General features: G+C 47.4%; 1 protein-coding gene across 4 annotated transcripts in view; it reads left to right on the forward strand.

Annotated features, from left to right (window-relative positions):
* afap1 (actin filament associated protein 1) overlaps positions 1-24,900 on the forward strand; it is an 84,599-nt gene that overhangs the window by 16,811 nt on the left and 42,888 nt on the right. For all 4 annotated transcript variants that reach the window (XM_034557464.1, XM_034557467.1, XM_034557466.1 and 1 more), the window contains exons 2-3: positions 22,330-22,458; positions 24,575-24,657. In XM_034557464.1, the coding sequence (XP_034413355.1) occupies positions 22,330-22,458; positions 24,575-24,657 (212 nt within the window). The remainder of the gene's footprint in view (positions 1-22,329; positions 22,459-24,574; positions 24,658-24,900) is intronic.

Here is a 24,900-nt window from a genome sequence, read left to right on the forward strand (position 1 = left end):
AGGAGCTGGTTCCACCACTGAGGAGCACGTTCCACCACTGAGGAGTTTGTTCCAGCACTGAGGAGCTGGTTCCACCATGAGGAGCTGGTTCCACCACTGAGGAGCTGGTTCCACCATGAGGAGCTGGTTCCACCATTGAGGAGCTGGTTCCACCATTGAGGAGCTGGTTCCACCATTGAGGAGCTGGTTCCACCACTGAGGAGCTGGTTCCACCACTGAAGAGCTGGTTCCACCACTGAGGAGCTGGTTCCACCACCACTGAGGAGCTGGTTCCACCACCACTGAGGAGCTGGTTCCACCGTTGAGGAGCTTGTTCCACCACTGAGGAGCTTGTTCCACCACTGAAGAGCTGGTTCCACCATTGAGGAGCTGGTTCCTCCACTGAAGAGCTGGTTCCACCACTTAGGAGCTGGTTCCACCAATGAGGAGCTGGTTCCACCACTGAGGAGCTGGTTCCACCTTATGAGGAGCTGGTTCCACCACTTAGAAGCTGGTTCCACCAATGAGGAGCTGGTTCCACCACTGAGGAGCTGGTTCCACCATGAGAAGCTCGTTCCACCACTGAGGAGCTGGTTCCTCCACTGAAGAGCTGGTTCCACCATGAGAAGCTCGTTCCACCACTGAGGAGCTGGTTCCTCCACTGAAGAGCTGGTTCCACCACTGAGGAGCTTGTTCCACCACTTAGGAGCTGGTTCCACCATGAGGAGCTGGTTCCACCATGAGGAGCTGGTTCCACCTTGAGGAGCTGGTTCCACCATGAGGAGCACGTTCCACCACTGAGGAGCTGGTTCCACCATGAGGAGCTGGTTCCACCACTGAGGAGCTGGTTCCACCATGAGGAGCTGGTTCCACCATTGAGGAGCTGGTTCCACCACTGAGGAGCTCGTTCCACCACTGAAGAGCTGGTTCCACCACTGAGGAGCTGGTTCCACCTTATGAGGAGCTGGTTCCACCACTTAGGAGCTGGTTCCACCACTGAAGAGCTGGTTCCACCATGAGAAGCTGGTTCCACCATGAGAAGCTGGTTCCTCCACTGAAGAGCTGGTTCCACCACTGAGGAGCTTGTTCCACCACTGAGGAGCTGGTTCCACCATGAGGAGCTGGTTCCACCATGAGGAGCTGGTTCCACCTTGAGGAGCTGGTTCCACCTTGAGGAGCTGGTTCCACCATGAGGAGCACGTTCCACCACTGAGGAGCTGGTTCCACCATGAGGAGCTGGTTCCACCACTGAGGAGCTGGTTCCACCATGAGGAGCTGGTTCCACCATTGAGGAGCTGGTTCCACCACTGAGGAGCTCGTTCCACCACTGAAGAGCTGGTTCCACCACTGAGGAGCTGGTTCCACCTTATGAGGAGCTGGTTCCACCACTTAGGAGCTGGTTCCACCACTGAGGAGCTGGTTCCTCCACTGAAGAGCTGGTTCCACCACTGAGGAGCTTGTTCCACCACTTAGGAGCTTGTTCCACCACTTAGGAGCTTGTTCCACCACTTAGGAGCTGGTTCCACCAATGAGGAGCTCGTTCCACCAATGAGGAGCTGGTTCCACCAATGAGGAGCTGGTTCCACCAATGAGGAGCTTGTTCCACCACTTAGGAGCTGGTTCCACCAATGAGGAGCTGGTTCCACCACTGAGGAGCTGGTTCCACCATGAGAAGCTTGTTCCGCCACTGAGGAGCAGGTTCTACCAATGAGCAGCTGGTTCCACCAATGAGGAGCTCGTTCCACCACTGAGGAGCCAGGACAGCAAAAAGTCTCCATTTTGTGATTTAGCTCGCAGTGAAGGAGTCACAAGTCGATTGGTAGATGCCGAGTACTCTGCTGTAATGTCAGGAAAAAAAGATAGTGCTCAAGCCAAGGGCGATTTAATTGAACTAACTCTTGCTTTAAACTGCTCGGGGAGCAGCTTGAGGTTCAGTGTCTCTCTAAAAGTCACAGCCGCCCCAACAAAACTGCAAACTAGCAAAACTGCATTCAGGGGAAAAACCTTAGAAACTGTAAAAGTTCAGAGAATCTAGAGCTACCTGGTGCTTGGAAGAAGAAGTTCCGAAGCCAGAGATATATAATCAAAAGTATTTAATCATAACAAACAAGGATCGTCAAGTACATACAAGGTCCGGACCGGACGCGCTCACGTGATTCCGCTTCCGCAGTCTACTGGCTGAGCGCTTCTCCTCGAGCGCTCCAGGCAATCCCGTAAGAGACCAAATTCACGTCTTACAATTAGTTTTATTCGCAATGCATTCGCTGGGCTAAGCTCCCATTGGTTAGTGGAGGTATTCATGTAAATACCTTTCAGAGACACAGCATGCTGCTGACCAGAGAATAAGACATGAGGTTCACACCTGAGGGTTAGTTCCATTGGTTAGTGGAGGTATTCATGTAAATACCTTTCAGAGACACAGCATGCTGCTGACCAGCGAATAAGACATGAGGTTCACACCTGAAGGTTAGTTCCATTGGTTAGTGGAGGTATTCATGTAAATACCTTTCAGAGACACAGCATGCTGCTGACCAGCGAATAAGACATGAGGTTCACACCTGAAGGTTAGTTCCATTGGTTAGTGGAGGTATTCATGTAAATACCTTTCAGAGACACAGCATGCTGCTGACCAGCGAATAAGACATGAGGTTCACACCTGAAGGTTAGTTCCATTGGTTAGTGGAGGTATTCATGTAAATACCTTTCAGAGACACAGCATGCTGCTGACCAGAGAATAAGACATGAGGTTCACACCTGAAGGTTGGTTCCATTGGTTAGTGGAGGTATTCATGTAAATACCTTTCAGAGACACAGCATGCTGCTGACCAGAGAATAAGACATGAGGTTCACACCTGAAGGTTAGTTCCATTGGTCAGTTCAAATAATGCCGCCATTCTGTTCGCTAAGCCAATCGATTAGCTGGCGGGATCAAAGCTCACACTTCCGGTCAAGGACAAGAAGTTCCCCTTCAGAATAAAACCTATTATCCTGCCTTCAGAATAAAAGCAACATCTCAGGTTTCAATCGGCATCCCTTTCAACTGTTGTCAGGAGGAAGAAAACATCATTTATTCTCATGCATCATACAGTAAATCATTACATTTGTCATAAACAAACAGAATAATAAAACAGTGATCCTTTCTTTATAATACATTCCTCAGAATATTCCTCAAATTAATTATCATAACTTTCTGTATGTATTAATTTAAAACAGACTCTCGTTTACATATGAAAGTGTATATAAAATCCACTACAACTCAACAAAACCTTCTCACACTGCTGCCAGAAATACGTTTTTATTATGAGAATTGACCCAAGTTCACTTTTGGCATTGTGTGTTTGTGATCCCAGCCAAGAGAATAAGAGACATTTGTAAAGCCTTACTTATCCAAGTAAACTTACTAATGGCATGACTTCATGTTGATGATGGTCTGAAATGAGCAAATAAAAAAAACAACGTTGTACTTAGTGAAAGAAATTTGAGTTACTTTAAGTGTGTGTGTGTGTGTGTGTGTGTGTGTGTGTGTGTGTGTGTGTGTGTGTGTGTGTAAATCTTTTCTAGTCTCCCGACCACTCAAAGCTCTTTAACACTACATGACATCATTCACACACTGATGGGAGGAGCTAAGGTTCCACCTGTACATCTTCAGTAACTAACATTCACACACTGATGGGAGGAGCTAAGGTTCCACCTGTCCATCAGTAGTAACTAACATTTATACACTGATGGGAGGAGCTAAGGTTCCAACTGCACATCAGCAGTAACTAACATTCACACACTGATGGGAGGAGCTAAGGTTCCACCTGTCCATCAGCAGTAACTAACATTCATACACTGATGGGAGGAGCTAAGGTTCCACCTGTCCACCAGCAGTAACTAACATTCATACACTGATGGGAGGAGCTAAGGTTCCACCTGTCCACCAGCAGTAACTAACATTCATACACTGATGGGAGGAGCTAAGGTTCCATCTGTACATCAGCAGTAACTAACATTCACACACTGATGGGAGGAGCTAAAGATCCACCTGTCCATCAGGAGCAACTAACATTCACAACCTAGGAACAGCTACGGGAGACATTTTGGGGTTAAGTGTCTTGCCCAAGGACACATGGGCTAGTGGTGTGTGTCTGTGTGTCTGTGTCAGATCCTGACCTGAAAAGCATGTCAATTGCTCATACTAAACACATTCCTGAAGTGTTAAAGACGCTGTTGGTAACAAAGAACAGACACCTGAAACGCACGCACGAGGTCACTTCGAGAGAGATCGTGTCTGTCAGTGTGCTGTCAATCGAAACAGCTGTATTCTGGGAGAAGTATCCTCCCTCCAACCTGGCTCAGTATTTTTTTACACACACACACACACACACACACAGGAAAGGTTGTCACGGGTTGATTCCCGTGTATGAGCTTCCAATCGACATGAGTCATTGTGAGCCCACGGTTAGTATTGCATTAGTAATAAGCAACATGACAACGTGATTAACATCACTTTATGTGCTTTAATAAACTGACTATCAGAGTCACCCGTGAGCATTTACTGCAGAGCCGAGGCCGGCAACATGAAGGAGATCAGACTTCAGTGGAGGTGGAGAAGAAGGCAGCATGCTCCTTTGTTTACTAGAAAGGTCATGTGTTTGTTTTGGGGTGACGAGACCAGGGCCCTATTTTTCGTACGTGGCTCAACTAAGTCGATCAAATGTCCTATTAGCCAGCTTAAATTGATCCGCGGTCAAACCATCTCGTTAATTTGAGCCAGACTTCAGTAATCAGGATAGTTGCGGGTGTCCGTCTGACTTCAAAAGGGGGAAGTGTCCATCACAGAAACCATGATTTACTAACAGCACAAAGGCAAATAAACTCAAAGGAAGAGACTCTTTTTTTCTCTGCTGAGGAGCAGGAGATGATCATGAACGTATTTGAGGAATTCCAGACCATAATCATGGCAAAATGTAATCAATTCATTCACTTCACTCGCGCTGGAGAGGGGGCGTGGCTTACCTCCATGGAAACATTTATAACTTCCACCATGGAAGAAATAACCAGTATTTCTGCTTTATACTTGTTGTGGAAATCCCACAAACGTCGGAACATCTAATGCCCTCGTGTTTGGGTTCATAACATTAATATCATATATATATATATATATATATACACACACATAACATCACCCGTAGGCTCACACAGCTCGGTGACTTTCATCGACTACGTCTAGATAAGTGGATGAAAATCCTCTTTATTCACATCCATTCGTCTACATTGACTTTCATGAATCTACTCACAACGCAGCATCAGTGTTGGGAAAATGTATCGGCTCATATTAAGTGCCTCATTCTTTAAATGTGCCTGCTGGCAGTCGGCGGAATGACATGCATCATCCAATGAGATCTAAAATAACTATCTCAACTCTTTCATAACAAGTAGATTATATATGTGTATATACATAACTTGTATCGCATTTACTCGGATATGGTCAGGGAACTGTTATGGTTTGTCTCTGACCCCAAGCGCACGACAACAGCAAGGTTTAGTTCTAGCCGAACACACGGCGTAGTTTATTGAGCACAACAAGTCACTTAGAAAAGAAACACAAAAAACTCAAAGTGTCCCCTTAGTCCACGGGTGATCGAACATCAAACCCCAAAAAATCCAAGAAAATACTCCACACAAAAGTCAGCAAAGACACGAGGGAAAGTTCAGTGACGACACAAGGAGGAAAGTCCACGGACATCATGGCACGAACTCGCAACGTCAACACAGACAGTCCTGATCTTTATCCCCCCGAATACAACGAGCTGACGAGCTGCAGCCGTGGGACGAGCTGAGTGGCTTCAGGTGTGAGTTGGAGCGCCCCTGGCTTGTCCCCGCCTCCAAGCCCGTAGCTCCCTGGCAGCGCGCTCTGAGGTACCGGGTGTCACTGTGTGAACGGGCTGAGGAGGGAGTCCGGCTGGCTGAGTCCTGACAATACCCCCCCCCTCTACGGGAGCCACCTGGCGACTTGCCAGGCTTCTCGGGATGGGCCTGATAAAAGTCAGTCAACAGTCCTGGGTCCATGATGAGCTGGCGGGACACCCAGCTTCGTTCCTCTGGACCATAGCCCACCCAGTCCACCAGAAACTGGTACCCACGTCCTCGTCGGCGAACATCCATCAGTCGGCGAACCTTCCACTGAGGGTGCCCATCTACGATCTTAGGGGGAGGTGGAACTGGGGCAGGAGGCATCAGGGGACTGTGGGAGACAGGTTTAATTCTCGACACATGGAACACTGGATGGATCCTCATGGAGGTTGGAAGTCTCAGCCTCACCGCTGCAGGACTGAGCACCCTTGTGATCTCAAAGGGTCCAACGAACCGGGGATCCAGCTTCTTAGCGGTTGACTGCAGGGGAAGATCCTTGGAGGACAGCCAAACCTTCTGCCCCAGTTGGTATGCGGGCGCTGGGTTCCGGCGACGGTTGGCTCCTCGGCTGCCACGTTCAGCCGCTCGGAGTAAGGCGGCTCTGGTGACCTCCCAGATACGACGACACCTGTTCAGATGGGTCTGCACGGAGGGAACTGCCACTTCCGACTGCTGAGCAGGAAAGAGCGGCGGCTGGTAACCCAGAGACGCCTCGAAGGGGGAGAGGCCGGTGGCGGAGCTGACCAGGGAGTTGATGGCGTACTCGACCCAGGGGAGGAACCGACTCCAGGAGGATGGTCTCCTGGCTGCCACACAACGGAGCGCAGACTCCACGCTCTGGTTCATCCTCTCAGTCTGTCCGTTTGTCTGTGGGTGATAACCAGAGGAAAGACTGACAGAGGCGCCCAACCCCTTGTAAAATGCTCGCCATACCTGGGAGATGAACTGGGGTCCTCTGTCCGAGACGACGTCCTGGGGGAGACCATGAAGCCGGAACACGTGGCTCGTCAGGAGGTCCGCCGTCTCCAACGCCGAAGGGAGTTTAGGGAGGGCCACCAGGTGCACCCCTTTACTGAAACGGTCCACTACCGTTAGTATCACCGTCTTCCCCTGGGAGGGCGGAAGTCCAGACACAAAGTCCAATGCCACGTGGGACCAGGGACGGCTAGGAACTGGAAGGGGCTGCAGTAGCCCTGCGGGAGCCCGGTGAGAGGCCTTGCTGCGGGCACAAACGGGGCAGGCCAGTACAAAGTCCTTTACCTCGTTCCTCATAGTAGGCCACCAGAAACGGCGAGCCAGAAAGGTGAAGGTGCGGTGGACGCCAGGATGGCAGGCAAACTGGCTAGCATGTCCCCACTGAAGCACCCGGGACCTGACCGACTCCGGAACGAACAGACGGCGTGGGGGCACGCCACTCGGAGCAGGATGGGAGCGCAACGCCTGTCTCACGACTGTCTCGATGCCCCAGGCCACCATGCCAACCACCTTGCCCTTGGGGATGATGGGAACTGACTCCTCAGCAGTCAGGCTCCTCCCTTGGTGTAGTCGGGACAGGGCATCCGCCTTAATGTTGCGGGAACCGGGACGATAGGTCAGAGAAAAATCGAACCGACTGAGGAAGCCGGCCCACCGAGCCTGTCGACCATTGAGACGCTTGGTCGCCCGGATGAAAGTCAAGTTCTTATGATCCGTCCAGATGGTGAACGGCTGCTCAGCCCCCTCCAGCCAATGGCGCCACTCCCCCAGAGCAGCTACCACTGCCAGCAACTCCCGGTTCCCGATGTCGTAGTTCTCCTCAGCAGGAAGGAACCGGCGAGAGAAGAACGCAGAGGGATGAACCTTCTGATCCGCCACGGCTCGTTGGGAAAGAACCGCCCCCAAGCCGGTGTCCGAGGCATCCACCTCCACAATGAACTGCCTCTTAGGGTCGGGATGGAGTAGAACTGGGGCGCTGGTGAACCTCCTCTTGAGAGCCAGAAACGCGGCATCGGTAGCTGGGGACCAGATGAACGGCTGGGAGGGAGAGGTCAGCCTGGTGAGAGGTTCCGCCACGACACTGTAGTTCCGGATGAACCTCCGGTAGAAGTTGGCAAACCCGAGGAAGCTCTGCAACTCCTTTCGCGACGTGGGGTTCGGCCAGTCCACCACAGCCTGGATCTTGCGGGGGTCGGCCCGAGTCTGACCCTTCTCCACAACGAAGCCCAAGTAGTCGACAGAGGTTGAGTGGAATCGGCACTTCTCAGCCTTGACGAAGAGCCGGTTAAGGAGGAGACGCTTGAGCACCCGGCGGACGTGCTGGACATGATCCTCGAGGGTCCTGGAGAAGACCAGGATGTCGTCGAGGTAAACGACCACAAACTCGTCCAGCATGTCGCGGAGCACGTCGTTCATGAGCGCCTGGAATACCGCCGGGGCGTTGGTAAGGCCGAACGGCATTACCCGGTACTCGTAGTGACCTCGGGGTGTCTTGAAGGCGGTCTTCCACTCGTCCCCCTTCCTGATTCGAACCAGGTGGTAGGCACTCCGGAGATCCAGCTTGGTGAAGATGGTAGCCTGGGTGAGGGGCTCAAGGGTGGAACTCATGAGGGGGAGGGGGTACTTGTTCTTGACCGTTATGTCGTTCAGTTGGCGATAGTCAATACAGGGTCGGAGGCCCCCATCCTTCTTCTTCACGAAGAAGAAGCCCGCTGCCACCGGGGAGGACGACGGCCGAATGAGCCCTGCTGCCACTGACTCCGATATGTACTCGTCCATCGAAGCCTTCTCCGGAATAGACAGGCTGTACAGCCGACTGCTGGGAAGGGAAGCCCCAGGGCGGAGGTCAATTGCACAGTCGTACGGCCTATGTGGAGGGAGCGACTGAGCCCGGGTCTTGCTGAAAACCTCTCCCAGATCGTGGTACTCCGGAGGAATAGAGGAAACGTCCGGGGGAGGGACACTGGGGATTGGTCGGGGTAACGGGCTGGGGGCTGCCTGTAGACACTGGGCGTGGCAGGAGGAACTCCATTCCAGTATCATCCCAGAGGACCAGGCAATGTGTGGCTCATGCTGTACAAACCAGGGGTGCCCTAGGATCACAGGGGCCAGTGGGGACTGGATCAGGTAGAACTTGCGGTTCTCCACATGGTTTCCCGCCACAGTGAGGGAGATGGGACGGGTGCTCTGGGTGATGCGGGCCAGATGGCGGTTGTCCAGTGCAAAGGCCTCTACGGGCTCCTCCAGTGCTTCTAGCGGGATGTTAGCCTGGGTAGCGAACTCCGAGTCCAGGAAACACTCATCCGCCCCAGAATCGAGGAGGGCCCCCACTGTAATCCGCTGATCCGCCCAGGCCAGGGTGACGCTAATCCGCCGGCTCGGTGGTGCAGGACTACGGGAACAGGAAAGGTGACTCACTAGGATCTCCCGAGGTCCTGGTGAGCCTAATCTTTTGGCCGGGTGGGGCAGCCGCTGATGCGATGTCCCTTCTGGCCACAGTAGAGACACAGGCCTGCCCTGAATCGGGCCTCCCGTTCGGTTGGGCTAAGGCGCATGCGTCCCAGCTGCATGGGTTCCTCGCCAGTCGTCGTCTGTGATGAGGGCAGGACGGGAGTAGGGGGAGTAGGTTGAGCTACGGCGAGGGTCCTCTCCTGTGTGCTGGGTCTGTGGGGGGTGGGAAGGGATCCCCGGAGGACTCGCTCCCGCCTCCTCTCACAGAGGCGTCCATCGATGCGGATGGCGAGGTTGATGAGGTCATCAAGGGAAGAGGACTCCTCCCGTGTGGCTAGCTGGTCTCTCACCGCCTCGCTGAGCCCCCTCCGGAAGGTGACCCGAAGCGCAGGATCGTTCCACCCACTCTCCGCAGCGGCCAACCTGAACTCCACCGAGTAGTCCGCCACTCTGCCACCACCCTGTTGGATACTGCTCAACCGGGCACCGGGGTCCTGACCACTGGCTGGATGATGGAACACCTTACGTAGCTCTGCCACAAACTCCCTATAGGAGAGACAGAAGCTGGCACCCATGGCCCAGGAAGCGGTAGCCCACTGGGCTGCCCGGCCGGCGAGCAGGTTAATCACATACGCGACTCGAGCGGTGTCAGAGGTGAACCTGCTAGGCTGGTGAGCGAAAACCAACTCACACTGCATGATGAAGGTGGCACAAGTCTCAAAATCACCCTCGAACGGTCGGGGGCTGGAGAGGCTAGGCTCCCGTGGTACTGGGTTGGAAACCGCAGGGTTAACCGGAGAGGGATACACAGGGGGCGGGTTCACAGGCTGGTTCAGCGGCTGGGTGGTGAGGGCCATCGTCAACGCCCGCAGCTGTAGCAGGATCTCGGCTTGTTGGTCTGCCGATGCCGCCTGCTGACGAGTCAGGATCTCCACAGAAGCGTGGAGCGGCTGGACCTGGGCTTGGAGGTTCTGCACGGCAATGGAGGCCGCCTCCAGCTGGTGAGAGTGGGTGTTGGTCAGATGCAGCTGCCTACTAAGGGCAACCTGAACAGAGCTGGACAATCCACTCTCTGTGTCGGCTGGGGTCGTCATGGCGAGTTCGTACTGTTATGGTTTGTCTCTGACCCCAAGCGCACGACAACAGCAAGGTTTAGTTCTAGCCGAACACACGGCGTAGTTTATTGAGCACAACAAGTCACTTAGAAAAGAAACACAAAAAACTCAAAGTGTCCCCTTAGTCCACGGGTGATCGAACATCAAACCCCAAAAAATCCAAGAAAATACTCCACACAAAAAAGTCAGCAAAGACACGAGGGAAAGTTCAGTGACGACACAAGGAGGAAAGTCCACGGACATCATGGCACGAACTCGCAACGTCAACACAGACAGTCCTGATCTTTATCCCCCCGAATACAACGAGCTGACGAGCTGCAGCCGTGGGACGAGCTGAGTGGCTTCAGGTGTGAGTTGGAGCGCCCCTGGCTTGTCCCCGCCTCCAAGCCCGTAGCTCCCTGGCAGCGCGCTCTGAGGTACCGGGTGTCACTGTGTGAACGGGCTGAGGAGGGAGTCCGGCTGGCTGAGTCCTGACAGGAACGTAATGAACACATTCATGAGTTCCACCAACACCACGGCATACAGCGGCTTTCCCGATGTTCTGCATCGCCGACACTGTACAACAATGTACAACACGGTACAACAATGTACCACACTGTACCACACTGTACCACACTGTACAACAATGTACCACACTGTACAACAATGTACAACACGGTACAACAATGTACCATACTGTACCACACTGTACAACAATGTACAACACGGTACAACAATGTACAACAATGTACCATACTATACCACACTGTACAACAATGTACCACACTGTACAACAATGTACAACACGGTACAACAACAATGTACAACAATGTACCATACTGTACCACACTGTACAACAATGTACAACACGGTACCACACTGTACCACACTGTACAACACTGTACCACACTGTACAACAATGTACAACACGGTACAACAATGTACAACAATGTACCATACTGTACCACACTGTACAACACGGTACAACAATGTACCACAATGTACCATACTGTACCACACTATACAACAATGTACCACACTGTACAACAATGTACCACAATGTACAACACGGTACAACAATGTACCGCAATGTACCACACTGTACCACAATGTACCACACTGTACAACAATGCACCACACTGTACAACAATGTACCACACTGTACAACAATGTACAACACGGTACAACAATGTACCACAATGTACCATACTGTACCACACTGTACCACACTGTACAACACGGTACCACAATGTACCACACTGTACAACAATGCACCACAATGTACCACACTGTACCACAATGTACAACACGGTACAACAATGTACAACACGGTACCACAATGTACCACACTGTACAACAATGCACCACACTGTACCACACTGTACCACAATGTACAACACGGTACAACAATGTACAACAATGTACCATACTGTACCACACTGTACAACAATGTACAACACGGTACAACAATGTACCACAATGTACCATACTGTACCACACTATACAACAATGTACCACACTGTACAACAATGTACAACAATGTACCGCAATGTACCATACTGTACCACAATGTACAACAATGCACCACACTGTACAACAATGTACAACACTGTACCACACTGTACAACAATGTACAACACGGTACAACAATGTACCACAATGTACCATACTGTACCACACTGTACAACAATGTACAACACGGTACCACAATGTACCACACTGTACAACAATGCACCACACTGTACAACAATGTACAACAATGTACCACACTGTACAACAATGCACCACACGGTACAACAATGTACCACAATGTACCATACTGTACCACACTATACAACAATGTACCACACTGTACAACAATGTACCACAATGTACAACACGGTACAACAATGTACCGCAATGTACTATACTGTCCCACACTGTACCACAATGTACCACACTGTACAACAATGCACCACACTGTACAACAATGTACCACACTGTACCACACTGTACAACAATGTACAACACGGTACAACAATGTACCACAATGTACCATACTGTACCACACTGTACCACACTGTACAACACGGTACCACAATGTACCACACTGTACAACAATGCACCACAATGTACCACACTGTGCAACAATGTACCATACTGTACCACACTGTACAACAATGTACAACACGGTACAACAATGTACCACAATTTACCATACTGTACCACACTATACAACAATGTACCACACTGTACAACAATGTACCACAATGTACAACACGGTACAACAATGTACCGCAATGTACCACACTGTACAACAATGTACCACAATGTACAACACGGTACAACAATGTACCGCAATGTACCATACTGTACCACACTGTACAACAATGTACAACACGGTACAACAATGTACCACAATTTACCATACTGTACCACACTATACAACAATGTACCACACTGTACAACAATGTACCACAATGTACAACACGGTACAACAATGTACCGCAATGTACCATACTGTACCACAATGTACAACAATGCACCACACTGTACAACACTGTACCACACTGTACAACAATGTACAATACGGTACAACAATGTACCACAATGTACCATACTGTACCACACTGTACAACAATGTACAACACGGTACCACAATGCACCACACTGTACAACAATGTACAACAATGTACCACACTGTACAACAATGCACCACACGGTACAACAATGTACCACAATGTACCATACTGTACCACACTATACAACAATGTACCACACTGTACAACAATGTACCACAATGTACAACACGGTACAACAATGTACCGCAATGTACTATACTGTACCACACTGTACCACAATGTACCACACTGTACAACAATGCACCACACTGTACAACAATGTACCACACTGTACCACACTGTACAACAATGTACAACACGGTACAACAATGTACCACAATGTACCACACTGTACCACACTGTACAACACGGTACCACAATGTACCACACTGTACAACAATGCACCACAATGTACCACACTGTGCAACAATGTACCACAATGTACCACACTGTAACACAATGTACAACACGGTACAACAATGTACCACAATGTACCATACTGTACCACACTATACAACAATGTACCACACTGTACAACAATGTACCACAATGTACAACACGGTACAACAATGTACCGCAATGTACCATACTGTACCACAATGTACAACAATGCACCACACTGTACAACAATGTACAACACTGTACCACACTGTACAACAATGTACAACACGGTACCACAATGTACCACACTGTACAACAATGCACCACACTGTACAACAATGTACCACACTGTACAACAATGCACCACACGGTACAACAATGTACCACAATGTACCATACTGTACCACACTATACAACAATGTACCACACTGTACAACAATGTACCACAATGTACAACACGGTACAACAATGTACCGCAATGTACTATACTGTACTACACTGTACCACAATGTACCACACTGTACAACAATGCACCACACTGTACAACAATGTACCACACTGTACCACACTGTACAACAATGTACCACACTGTACAACAATGCACCACACTGTACAACAATGTACCACACTGTACAACAATGCACCACACGGTACAACAATGTACCACAATGTACCATACTGTACCACACTATACAACAATGTACCACAATGTACAACACGGTACAACAATGTACAACAATGTACCACACTGTACCACACTGTACAACAATGTACAACACGGTACAACAATGTACCACAATGTACCATACTGTACCACACTGTACCACACTGTACAACACGGTACCACAATGTACCACACTGTACAACAATGCACCACAATGTACCACACTGTGCAACAATGTACCACAATGTACCACACTGTACCACAATGTACAACACGGTACAACAATGTACAACAATGTACCATACTGTACCACACTGTACAACAATGTACAACACGGTACAACAATGTACCACAATGTACCATACTGTACCACACTATACAACAATGTACCACACTGTACAACAATGTACCACAATGTACAACACGGTACAACAATGTACCGCAATGTACCATACTGTACCACAATGTACAACAATGCACCACACTGTACAACAATGTACAACACTGTACCACACTGTACAACACGGTACAACAATGTACCATACTGTACCACACTGTACAACAATGTACAACACAGTACCACAATGTACCGCACTGTACAACAATGCACCACACTGTACAACAATGTACCACAATGTACCACACTGTACAACAATGCACCACACTGTACAACAATGTACCACAATGTACCACACTGTACAACAATGCACCACACTGTACAACAATGTACCACACTGTACAACAATGTACAACACGGTACAACAATGTACCACAATGTACAACAATGTACCACACTGTACCACACTGTACAACAATGTACAACACGGTACAACAATGTACCACACTGTACAACAATGTACCACAAGGGTCTGCATACAGTCTGTGAGACAGTCAATGCCCGGCTGCGGCGTGTAGTGTTCAATGTAGGCTCCAGAAGTTCTGTAATACATTATTGCTTGTGGGCAGAATGGATAGTGCTCCTATAGGAAGTCATCATCACGTCATAAGAACTCTCTCCCTATAAAACATTAATCTAACTAATATTGCTCCTTCATCAATGAGGAAGTGAGCTGTCACTTTCTTCAGGGGGCGTGGCCAGATTATCCAGCTAGACTGAATGAGCCTGCGCTGGATTGTTGTTGGATTGTTGTTTAATTGTTTACATCGGCCCAATGCTACTAAGAATACAACTCATTACAATTGAATTGAAAGTATATGTGAGACACAAGTTTCCAAATATCAGATAACTGATCAAAATGTGATTTGTGTTTTGTAAAAAATAAATAAAATAAATGCAGTTGCACTATCCAAAGTATGCAAAACATGCACAAATGTCATAAAGAAAGAATAAAGAAAGGCAAGCAGGGAGTGGAATGAGAAAAGAGGAGAGTGGGTGGTTTGTTTGCATTAAAAGAGGTATTTTCTGCTTGCCCGTGGGCCTTGTTTGAGGGTGGTCCTTCTTGCTCCATGCCACTTCATTTCCCCTCCACGCCTTTGGTGCTCTAGAGAGCTTGCTTTGGGTTTTAATGACTCACACACACACACACACACACACACACACACACACACACACACACACACACACACACACACACACACACACAGGGTACGTTCTTTGGCCACCCCAGTAGAGGTACAGTATTGCACAGGTTGCACAAAGCTATGAAACGGTCAATGCAACAGCAAAGAGAGCTTGGCTGTTCTCTGTGTGATATGAAAGCATGCTGAAAGTGATCTAGGGTGAGTGAGTACGTAGCTTGACAACGGGGATGCTCTGAGGAATTGGGATTGGTTGACATGATTGATGATGCTTCCATATGACCGTGAAGTCCCGTTTTCACACTCTTCCAAAGCCCTGAGTAGGTGATGCTCGTTCTCTTGTTGCTGCTATTAGAGGCAATAGTGTTCAGTGGAGATGTTACAAAGCAAAGCGCTAAGCTATTTTACCAAGCTTGTTACTACTCTATTATCTCTGAATGTGCAATTTTGTTCATCAATGCCCATGAATGTTTATTGGATTTGTATATGATTTTTTTAAATTAGATTTTGATGTAACATGTCTTTTTTTAATCGGTATTCAATTTACTCTGTTACTATATAACCAAGTATAGTAAGGTGTTACATGGTTGCAATGATTATTTTCTTCATCAATTGATCAGTCTATATTGTTTCGAAAAGCAACCATGAAAACCTCCCGAAGCCCAAAGTTATGTTTTCAAAAGGCTAAATTTGACCAACAGTAACCCAAATATAATTCATTTGCTGTCATAGGTTGAAGAAAAGCTGCAAATCAGCAAATTTGAGAGGTTAAAAACAGCAAATGTGTGACATATTTTCGAATTAAATGTTACATTTTTTTAATCAAAATGGTTGTATAATAGTTTTCTTTTCATCAAGTAATTGAATAATTTACTGATCCCTTCAGTACTATTTCAATAATGTGCTGTTAGAACAGCCTCCACTCTCCTGGAAGGCTTTCCACCATATTTGGGATTTCCTCCCATTCATTTGTATGACTTCAGATTGAATGAGGTCCACACTGGTGTTGGGTACTGACTCCTGTTCCAGTTTATTCCAGATGTTGGATGTGGACTCAACGCTATGTCCAAACAGGAAAGCAACAAAATACAGAAAGTCTGAAGAAAAGACAATGCTTCAAAGACCAAACTGCTTAGCTTACATTTTGAATACATTTTTTAAAATCTGATATAATATGGTACATTCCTGAATGATATGCCGATCATACCACGCTGATATCTTTATAGTCTGTCTGTTTAAAGAAGAATCTCTTTACAAATCCTGATTTAATAGTCTAACATTGGCAGTGCTGAAAAAACTATTAAATCAATAATGGTATTATGACTTTTGGATTAAAGGTGAAATTGTGTTGTAGATGTGACACCCCTACTTAAATGTGACTGTCGGACCAACCCCCGCATAAACATCCCACGTACGGGATTCGGCTTATGCCGGTGTTCCCGTGCTCGGTGGAGGATGCAGCCTGGTGGTGGGGGAGGTGGTGGGCTACAGCAGCGTGAAGTCCGCTGCCCGGATGAACAAGGCTGTGGTCATATTCCTGGACAGCATCATTAAAGTCAACACGTTGGTGGAGAGCGGGGTCGTGGTGTTCGACATGCACGTCCCCGTCTCTCCCCTGGTCACGGCGGCGGTGACGGTGGCGAACGTACCGCCGTTCGTGAAGGACGAGGTACTGGTGGGGGAGCTGTCGAAGCACGGGAGGGTCACGTCCCAGGTGAGGAAGATGTCCTCTGGGAGCAGCTCTCCACTATTGAAACACATGGTGTCGCACAGGAGGCAATGCTTCATGCTGCTTCATGGCAGGAGCGAGGACTTGGACATCACTTTCACGGTGAGAGCTGATAACTCTCTTTTTATAATTTATGCAAAAACTGACAATATTAAGTGTTTTAACTGTGGGAGGGAAGGGCATCAGAGTAGGGCCTGTCCTCGGAGGAAGGCTGGTGGACAGGACGACACCAGGGGGGACCCCAAAGACGGAGGGGACATGGAGGGGGGTCGGGAGCAGCAACAGGAGGAGGCAGGTGGGGTGAAGCAGGTGATCACAGAGCGGGGAAGTGGGGGGAAGCAGGTGAACACAGAGGGGAGAAGTGGGGTGAAGCAGGTGAAGACAGAGGGGAGAAGTGGGGTGAAGCAGGTGATCACAGAGAGGGGTAGTGGGGTGAAGCAGGTGAACACAGAAGGGGCAGAGGTGGGGCAGCAGAAGGAAGAAGAAGAGGAAGGGGCTGAGATGGGTCAGCAGCAGGAGGAAGAGGAAGAAGGGGCTGAGATGGGTCAGCAGCAGGAGGAAGAGGAAGAAGGGGCTGAGATGGGTCAGCAGCAGGAGGAAGAGGAAGAAGGGGCTGAGATGGGTCAGCAGCAGGAGGAGGAAGAGGACGAAGAAGGGGCTGAGGTGGCCCAGGAAATGGAGGGGGAGAGGGCAGGTGTAGTACTGCAGGTGGAAGAAGAGGGGGCAGGGGCGGCTCAGGGGGGAGCACATATTCAGGAGGACAGACAGGGGTGCACTGGAGGACAGGTGGAGGTGGGTAGGGGGCAGGAATGAGGAGGGAATGAAAAGTGTGGGCAGGTCATGGTAGGAGAAAGTGAGGTGGAAATGGAGGAGGGTGAGGAGAAGCTTCATCCTCTGAAGAGGAAGGCCGGGGGGGACGAGGAAGGCTCGCAAAAAAAAAAGGGACCTTTGGGCAAAGGGTATGAGTCTGAGTCCAGTATGGACGAGGACTCTGTGGTAGAGAGTGGGTCCTCTGATGAAAGTGACTCTCTGAGGGAATATAGTCTGGCCAGGCTGAAATGGTTCCTCAAAGACACAAAGAATAGTAAGTGTGAAGTGGAGAAGCACTTCACCGATCTACCAAAACTGATTAAATCTATCCGGCTTCACATGAAGAACAAGACGAAGAGAGGGTTTACACGCCAGGAGATATATAGGCTTCAGAAGATCAGGACAGTGGTAAATAAAGGGCTGAAGGAGGAGGCTGACAGCCAAGCACAGGAGGCCGGAGATCTGGAGGAGCAGCCCGGAGGAGCAGCCCAGAGGAGCAGCCCGGAGGAGCAGCCCGGAGGAGCAGCCCAGAGGAGCGGCACGGAGGAGCGGCACGGAGGAGCGGCCCAGAGGAGCGACTCAGCCCAGAGGAGGAGAAACCTTGACTGAAACTATGGCATTGAAACGGTCTCAGGACCACCAGTGGACAGAAGCGTTGTGTTTGTTGGTTTTGGTTGTTTTTGTTGTTTGATTTGGTTTTGAAGTGAGTGCAATGTTCTGTTTGTTTGTTTGTTTGTTTTTTAATGTAAAATAAAGGTTTTCTCTCCCTCTCCCTCGCCCTCTGCCTCTCTCTCCCTCTATCCCCCTCGCCCTCTCCCCGTCTCTCCCTCTCTCTCTCTCCCTCTCCCTCGCCCTCGCCCTCTACCCCTCACCCTCTCCCCGTCTCTCCTTCTCTCTCCCTACCTCTCCCTCTCCCCCTCGCCCTCTCCCCGTCTCTCCCTCTCCCCCGCCCTCTCTCCCTCTCCCCCTCGCCCTCTCCCCCTCACTCCCTCGCCCTCTCACTCCCTCTCACTCCCTCTCCCCCTCTCTGACTCCCCCTCTACCCGTCTCTCCCTCTCTCTCCCTCGCCCTCTCTGTCTCTCTCTCTCCCTCTCCCCCTCTCTCACTCCCCCCTCTCCCTCTCACTCTCTCCTCTTACGGTGACATCTTTAACTGCCTTACAGACCAAATGGAGCTATGGTTACTTTTCCTGACTTGACAAAAATAAAATAAATGTATTATCATTTACTCCACTGGCCCCCTTGAGTTTGCAGCTGCCTTTCAGCGTGATGTCGTGACCTTGGATACGATCACATGTTGACGATGAGCTTGAGTTGCACCAAAAGAAGCCAGGACCCTGATTTTGAGAGTCTTTGCAGTGCGGCTCTGAGGCACGGTTACGAACTGAATGTGAGGTCAGCCAAGCTCATGTATGGATATAAGAACAGTCAAATACTGCACACATATATCTCGGCTTCTCACAATATTTGGATTCCCTCCTATTGTTTGGTATTGCAGGGGAGGGGGGGCTGTTTTCCATTTGCAGCAATAATTCTGCACTAATTTGTTGTTCAGGTGGGTTGCCAGGTCTGTCCCTGCAGATCAGCCACACGCCTGCCGGGTCTCTTGTAGAACGAGTTCCTGTTCGGGTCGATACCTAGTGCCCACTTGTCTGTGATGTGTTTTTGTTCAGTCCCAGTTTGAAACTAAACCGTTACATTAGAATGGACTTGTGAGCAATGCTGTGTTCCATTTCTGTGTGTAGTTTGTGTTTCTCTAGAGGTTTGATGTGGGGAAAACCTCCCTATTAACACACCAAATCTGCTTTCCAGAAATTTTTATATATTAAATGTGCTATATATATATATATATATATATATATATATATATATATATATATATATATATATATATATAACAGTATAAACGACGACAGCAGCAACAATGTGGACTTGGGAGGTCTGGGAAGATGGTCAGGGCGGTGTCATCAGCTGTTACTGCCGGACTAGCTCTCCTTCTGCCGATTGTAACGGATTTGTTGTTCACAATGTAGCATCATTAGGGATCTGATACTAGAAATCGTTAATGCAGGTTTCTCACAAGCACATATGTTTACTGAATATTGGCTCTTAATAGAGATCACATATATATTTTACTTACCCAATCAGACAACTGAGGCATTCCACTTGCCCAAACACAGTGTCTCCTTGCCTTAGTGTGAAGCCCCGATACTGTTTGTTACTTAGCACAGCTGTAAATTACAATGTTGCTTCTTGTACTCACTAAATTAACTGTGTCGAAGGAAGTCAATTTTAGTTTTATTATATAGCGCCAAATCACAACAGACGTTATCACATGGCTCTTTTCATATCGAGCAGGTCGGCCGTACCTTTTAAGGAGATAGAACTCAGAGAACGAAGTTGGCTAAAAGGCTTGATATTTTCTCCAAGGCTGATGATTACAAAATAAACTGAATTGAATACATTTCTATAGCCCAAAATCACAAATTACAAATTTGCCTGAGAGGGATTTACAATCGGTACACATACGACATCCCTGACCTTTGGTCTCATATCGGATCAGGAAAAACTCCCAAATAATAGAAAAAAGCCTTTCACAGGGATGAAAGGTAAGAAACCTTCAGGAGAGCAACAGAGGAGGATCCCTCTCCCCGGATGGACAGAAGCAGTGGTGTTGGATGCCAGGGTAATGCCATCAACAGAAACCACACCACCAGATAATTGATCTCTGAGGTGTTCAGGGCCAGTAAAATAACTTTTGTCTGAGTTTAACATCAGGAAGTTGCAGGTCATCCATGTTTTTATGTCTTTAAGACATTCTTGAATTTTAGCGAGCTGGTTGGTCTCCTCTGGTTTGATCGATAGATATAATTGAGTATCATCTGCATAACAATGAAAGTTTATGGAGTGTTTCCTGATAATATTGCTCAAAAGAAGGTAAATAAAATTGTTCCAAGCACAGAACCTTGTGGAACTCTGTGATTAACGTTGGTGGTCATTGAGGCTTCATCGTTTACAAATACAAATTGAGATCGATCTGATAAATAGGATTTAAACCAACTTAGTGCGGTACCTGAAATGCCAATCGACTGATCCAATCGCTGTAATAGGATGTCATGATCAATGGTGTCGAAAGCAGCACTAAGGTCTAACAAGACCAATACGGAGATGAGTCCTTTATCAGCACTGAGGTCTAATAATACCAATACAGAGATGAGTCCTTTATCAGCACTAAGGTCTAATAATACCAGTACGGAGATGAGTCCTTTATCAGCACTAAGGTCTAACAAGACCAGTACAGAGATGAGTCCTTTATCAGCACTAAAGTCTAATAATACCAATACAGAGATGAGTCCTTTATCAGCACTAAGGTCTAACAAGACCAGTACAGAGATGAGTCCTTTATCAGCACTAAGGTCTAATAATACCAATACAGAGATGAGTCCTTTATCAGCACTAAGGTCTAACAAGACCAGTACAGAGATGAGTCCTTTATCAGCACTAAGGTCTAATAATACCAGTACAGAGATGAGTCCTTTATCAGCACTAAGGTCTAACAAGACCAGTACAGAGATGAGTCCTTTATCAGCACTAAGGTCTAACAAGACCAGTACAGAGATGAGTCCTTTATCAACACTAAGGTCTAACAAGACCAGTACAGAGATGAGTCCTTTATCTGATGCAATTAGGAGGTCATTAGTAATTTTCACCAGTGCTGTCTCTGTGTTGTGTTTGTTTTCTAAATCCTGACTGAAACTCCTCAAATAAATTATTCTGATGTAGAAAGTCACACAACTGATTTGCGACTACTTTCTCAAGGATCTTAGAGAGGAAGGGAAGGTTAGAGATTGGTCTGTAGTTAGCCAACACCTCTGGATTAAGAGTGGGCTTTTTTCAAGAGAGGTTTAATTACAGCTACTTTGAAGGAATGTGGTACATGGCCTGTTAGCAAAGACACATTAACAATATCCAGCAGAGAGGTGCCAATTAAAGGCAACACGTCTTTAAGCAGCCTCGTTGGGATGGGGTCCAAAAAAAAACTTACTGAATGTGAAAAAGGTTTCACTTCAGATCAGACATCTAAGGACACCATAAATGATAACATTTGCATTTAAAGACTGTTGTTGTGTACATTGTACCAGATGTGAAAAACGTCTGTAACATGATAATGGCATCCCTAAATTGTGTGTCTTGTGTGTTGTGTGTACAGCGATGGAGGAGCTGGTGTGTGAGCTTCGTCTGTTCCTGGACCTGTTGGACAGGGAGTATCTGAGTGCTGGAGTTCGAGAGAAGAAGATGCACCTCTCCAACATCCTCCACAGAGTCCTGTCAGATAAAGGTGAGAATACAAACACTTTAGAGAGAGCGGGAGTTGGAAGCTCTGCAAGACTATCTGTGTTTATTTTAACCATCCGCCAACCATCCACCACTTTACAGATATCTGGATTTGGTAGGGCTGCAAGATTATCTGTGTATATTTTCTTTTGTAACCATCCATCATCATCCATTCATCATCACCCGTCCATCCATCATCATCCAACCATTCATTATCCATCCATCCATCATCATCCTTCCATCATTCATCATCCATTCATCCATCCATTCATCACTATCCATCCAGCCATCCATTTATCCTTCCATCATCCCTCCATCCATTATCAAGACACTTAACCCCAAATTGCTCCCGTATCTGTGCCTTCGTTGTATGAATGATTAGTTAGTCCTGATGGGCAAGTGGCACCTTGCATGATAGCCTTGTCATCAGTGTTTCAATGTGTGAATGAGGGCATGTAGTGTTAAAGTGCTTTGAGTGGTCAGAAGACTAGATACAAGTCCATCTATCGATTGTCTGGACTGGACACTGACACATGCTCATGCATTCATGTTTACATTACTGATGTTACTGACTGACACACTTCATCATGCTCATGCATTCATGTTTACATTACTGATGTTACTGATACACTTCATCATGCTCATGCATTCATGTTTACATTACTGATGTCACTGACACACTTCATCATGCTCATGCATTCATGTTTACATTACTGATGTTACTGACTGACACTTCATCATGCTCATGCATTCATGTTTACATTACTGATGTTACTGACTGACACACTTCATCATGCTCATGCATTCATGTTTACATTACTGATGTTACTGATACACTTCATCATGCTCATGCATTCATGTTTACATTACTGATGTCACTGACACACTTCATCATGCTCATGCATTCATGTTTACATTACTGATGTTACTGATACACTTCATCATGCTCATGCATTCATGTTTACATTACTGATGTTACTGACTGACACTTCATCATGCTCATGCATTCATGTTTACATTACTGATGTTACTGACTGACACTTCATCATGCTCATGCATTCATGTTTACATTACTGATGTCACTGATACACTTCATCATGCTCATGCATTCATGTTTACATTACTGATGTCACTGATACACTTCATCATGCTCATGCATTCATGTTTACATTACTGATGTCACTGACACACTTCATCATGCTCATGCATTCATGTTTACATTACTGATGTTACTGACACACTTCATCATGCTCATGCATTCATGTTTACATTACTGATGTCACTGACACACTTCATCATGCTCATGCATTCATGTTTACATTACTGATGTTACTGACTGACACTTCATCATGCTCATGCATTCATGTTTACATTACTGATGTTACTGACTGACACTTCATCATGCTCATGCATTCATGTTTACATTACTGATGTCACTGATACACTTCATCATGCTCATGCATTCATGTTTACATTACTGATGTCACTGACACACTTCATCATGCTCATGCATTCATGTTTACATTACTGATGTCACTGACACACTTCATCATGCTCATGCATTCATGTTTATATTACTGATGTCACTGATACACTTCATCATGCTCATGCATTCATGTTTATATTACTGATGTCACTGATACACTTCATCATGCTCATGCATTCATGTTTACATTACTGATGTTACTGACTGACACTTCATCATGCTCATGCATTCATGTTTATATTACTGATGTCACTGATACACTTCATCATGCTCATGCATTCATGTTTATATTACTGATGTCACTGATACACTTCATCATGCTCATGCATTCATGTTTATATTACTGATGTCACTGATACACTTCATCATGCTCATGCATTCATGTTTACATTACTGATGTTACTGACTGACACACTTCACAATGGTAGTCTCTTCATTACAATAAATACCTTTAATTTACCATCATCCATTGTGTCCTTTCCCATATTTGTCATCGCTTCAGAGCCGGGTTGTGACAAATTGGGTCCATCCAACTACTGAAAGTTATATTAGATAATATCAAAGGTCCTCCCACTGTATACATGTTTAGTTAAGAACGTTTTCAGATTTTCTGATACTTGATCCTTCCTCCCAGAGCCATCATTCAAGTCAGAGATCCACAGTGGTCTGCCGGCCCCACCTCAGATGCCCCTCCCTGAGATCCCTCACCCCTGGCTGGTAAGACTTGAATCCTGACCATATGACCTTAAAGTGCCTCGGACAAAAGCTGAAGAGTCACCTGGTAACATTTAGTCCGAGCACCCTACGGCTTCATGCTCGGTTTCAGATGTTCTTTTACAAAGTATCTGTTGTATTGTGTTATGAGAAAGACACATATGCATGTGCTTTGGACATCTGCCTGAATAGAGGAGGTTCTCCAAATACCAGTGAACGAGTGTCACTTTGTTTCTTTCTGACAGC

This window comes from Cyclopterus lumpus, chromosome 18 (genome assembly GCF_009769545.1).
Source record: "Cyclopterus lumpus isolate fCycLum1 chromosome 18, fCycLum1.pri, whole genome shotgun sequence".
NCBI lineage: Eukaryota > Metazoa > Chordata > Actinopteri > Perciformes > Cyclopteridae > Cyclopterus > Cyclopterus lumpus.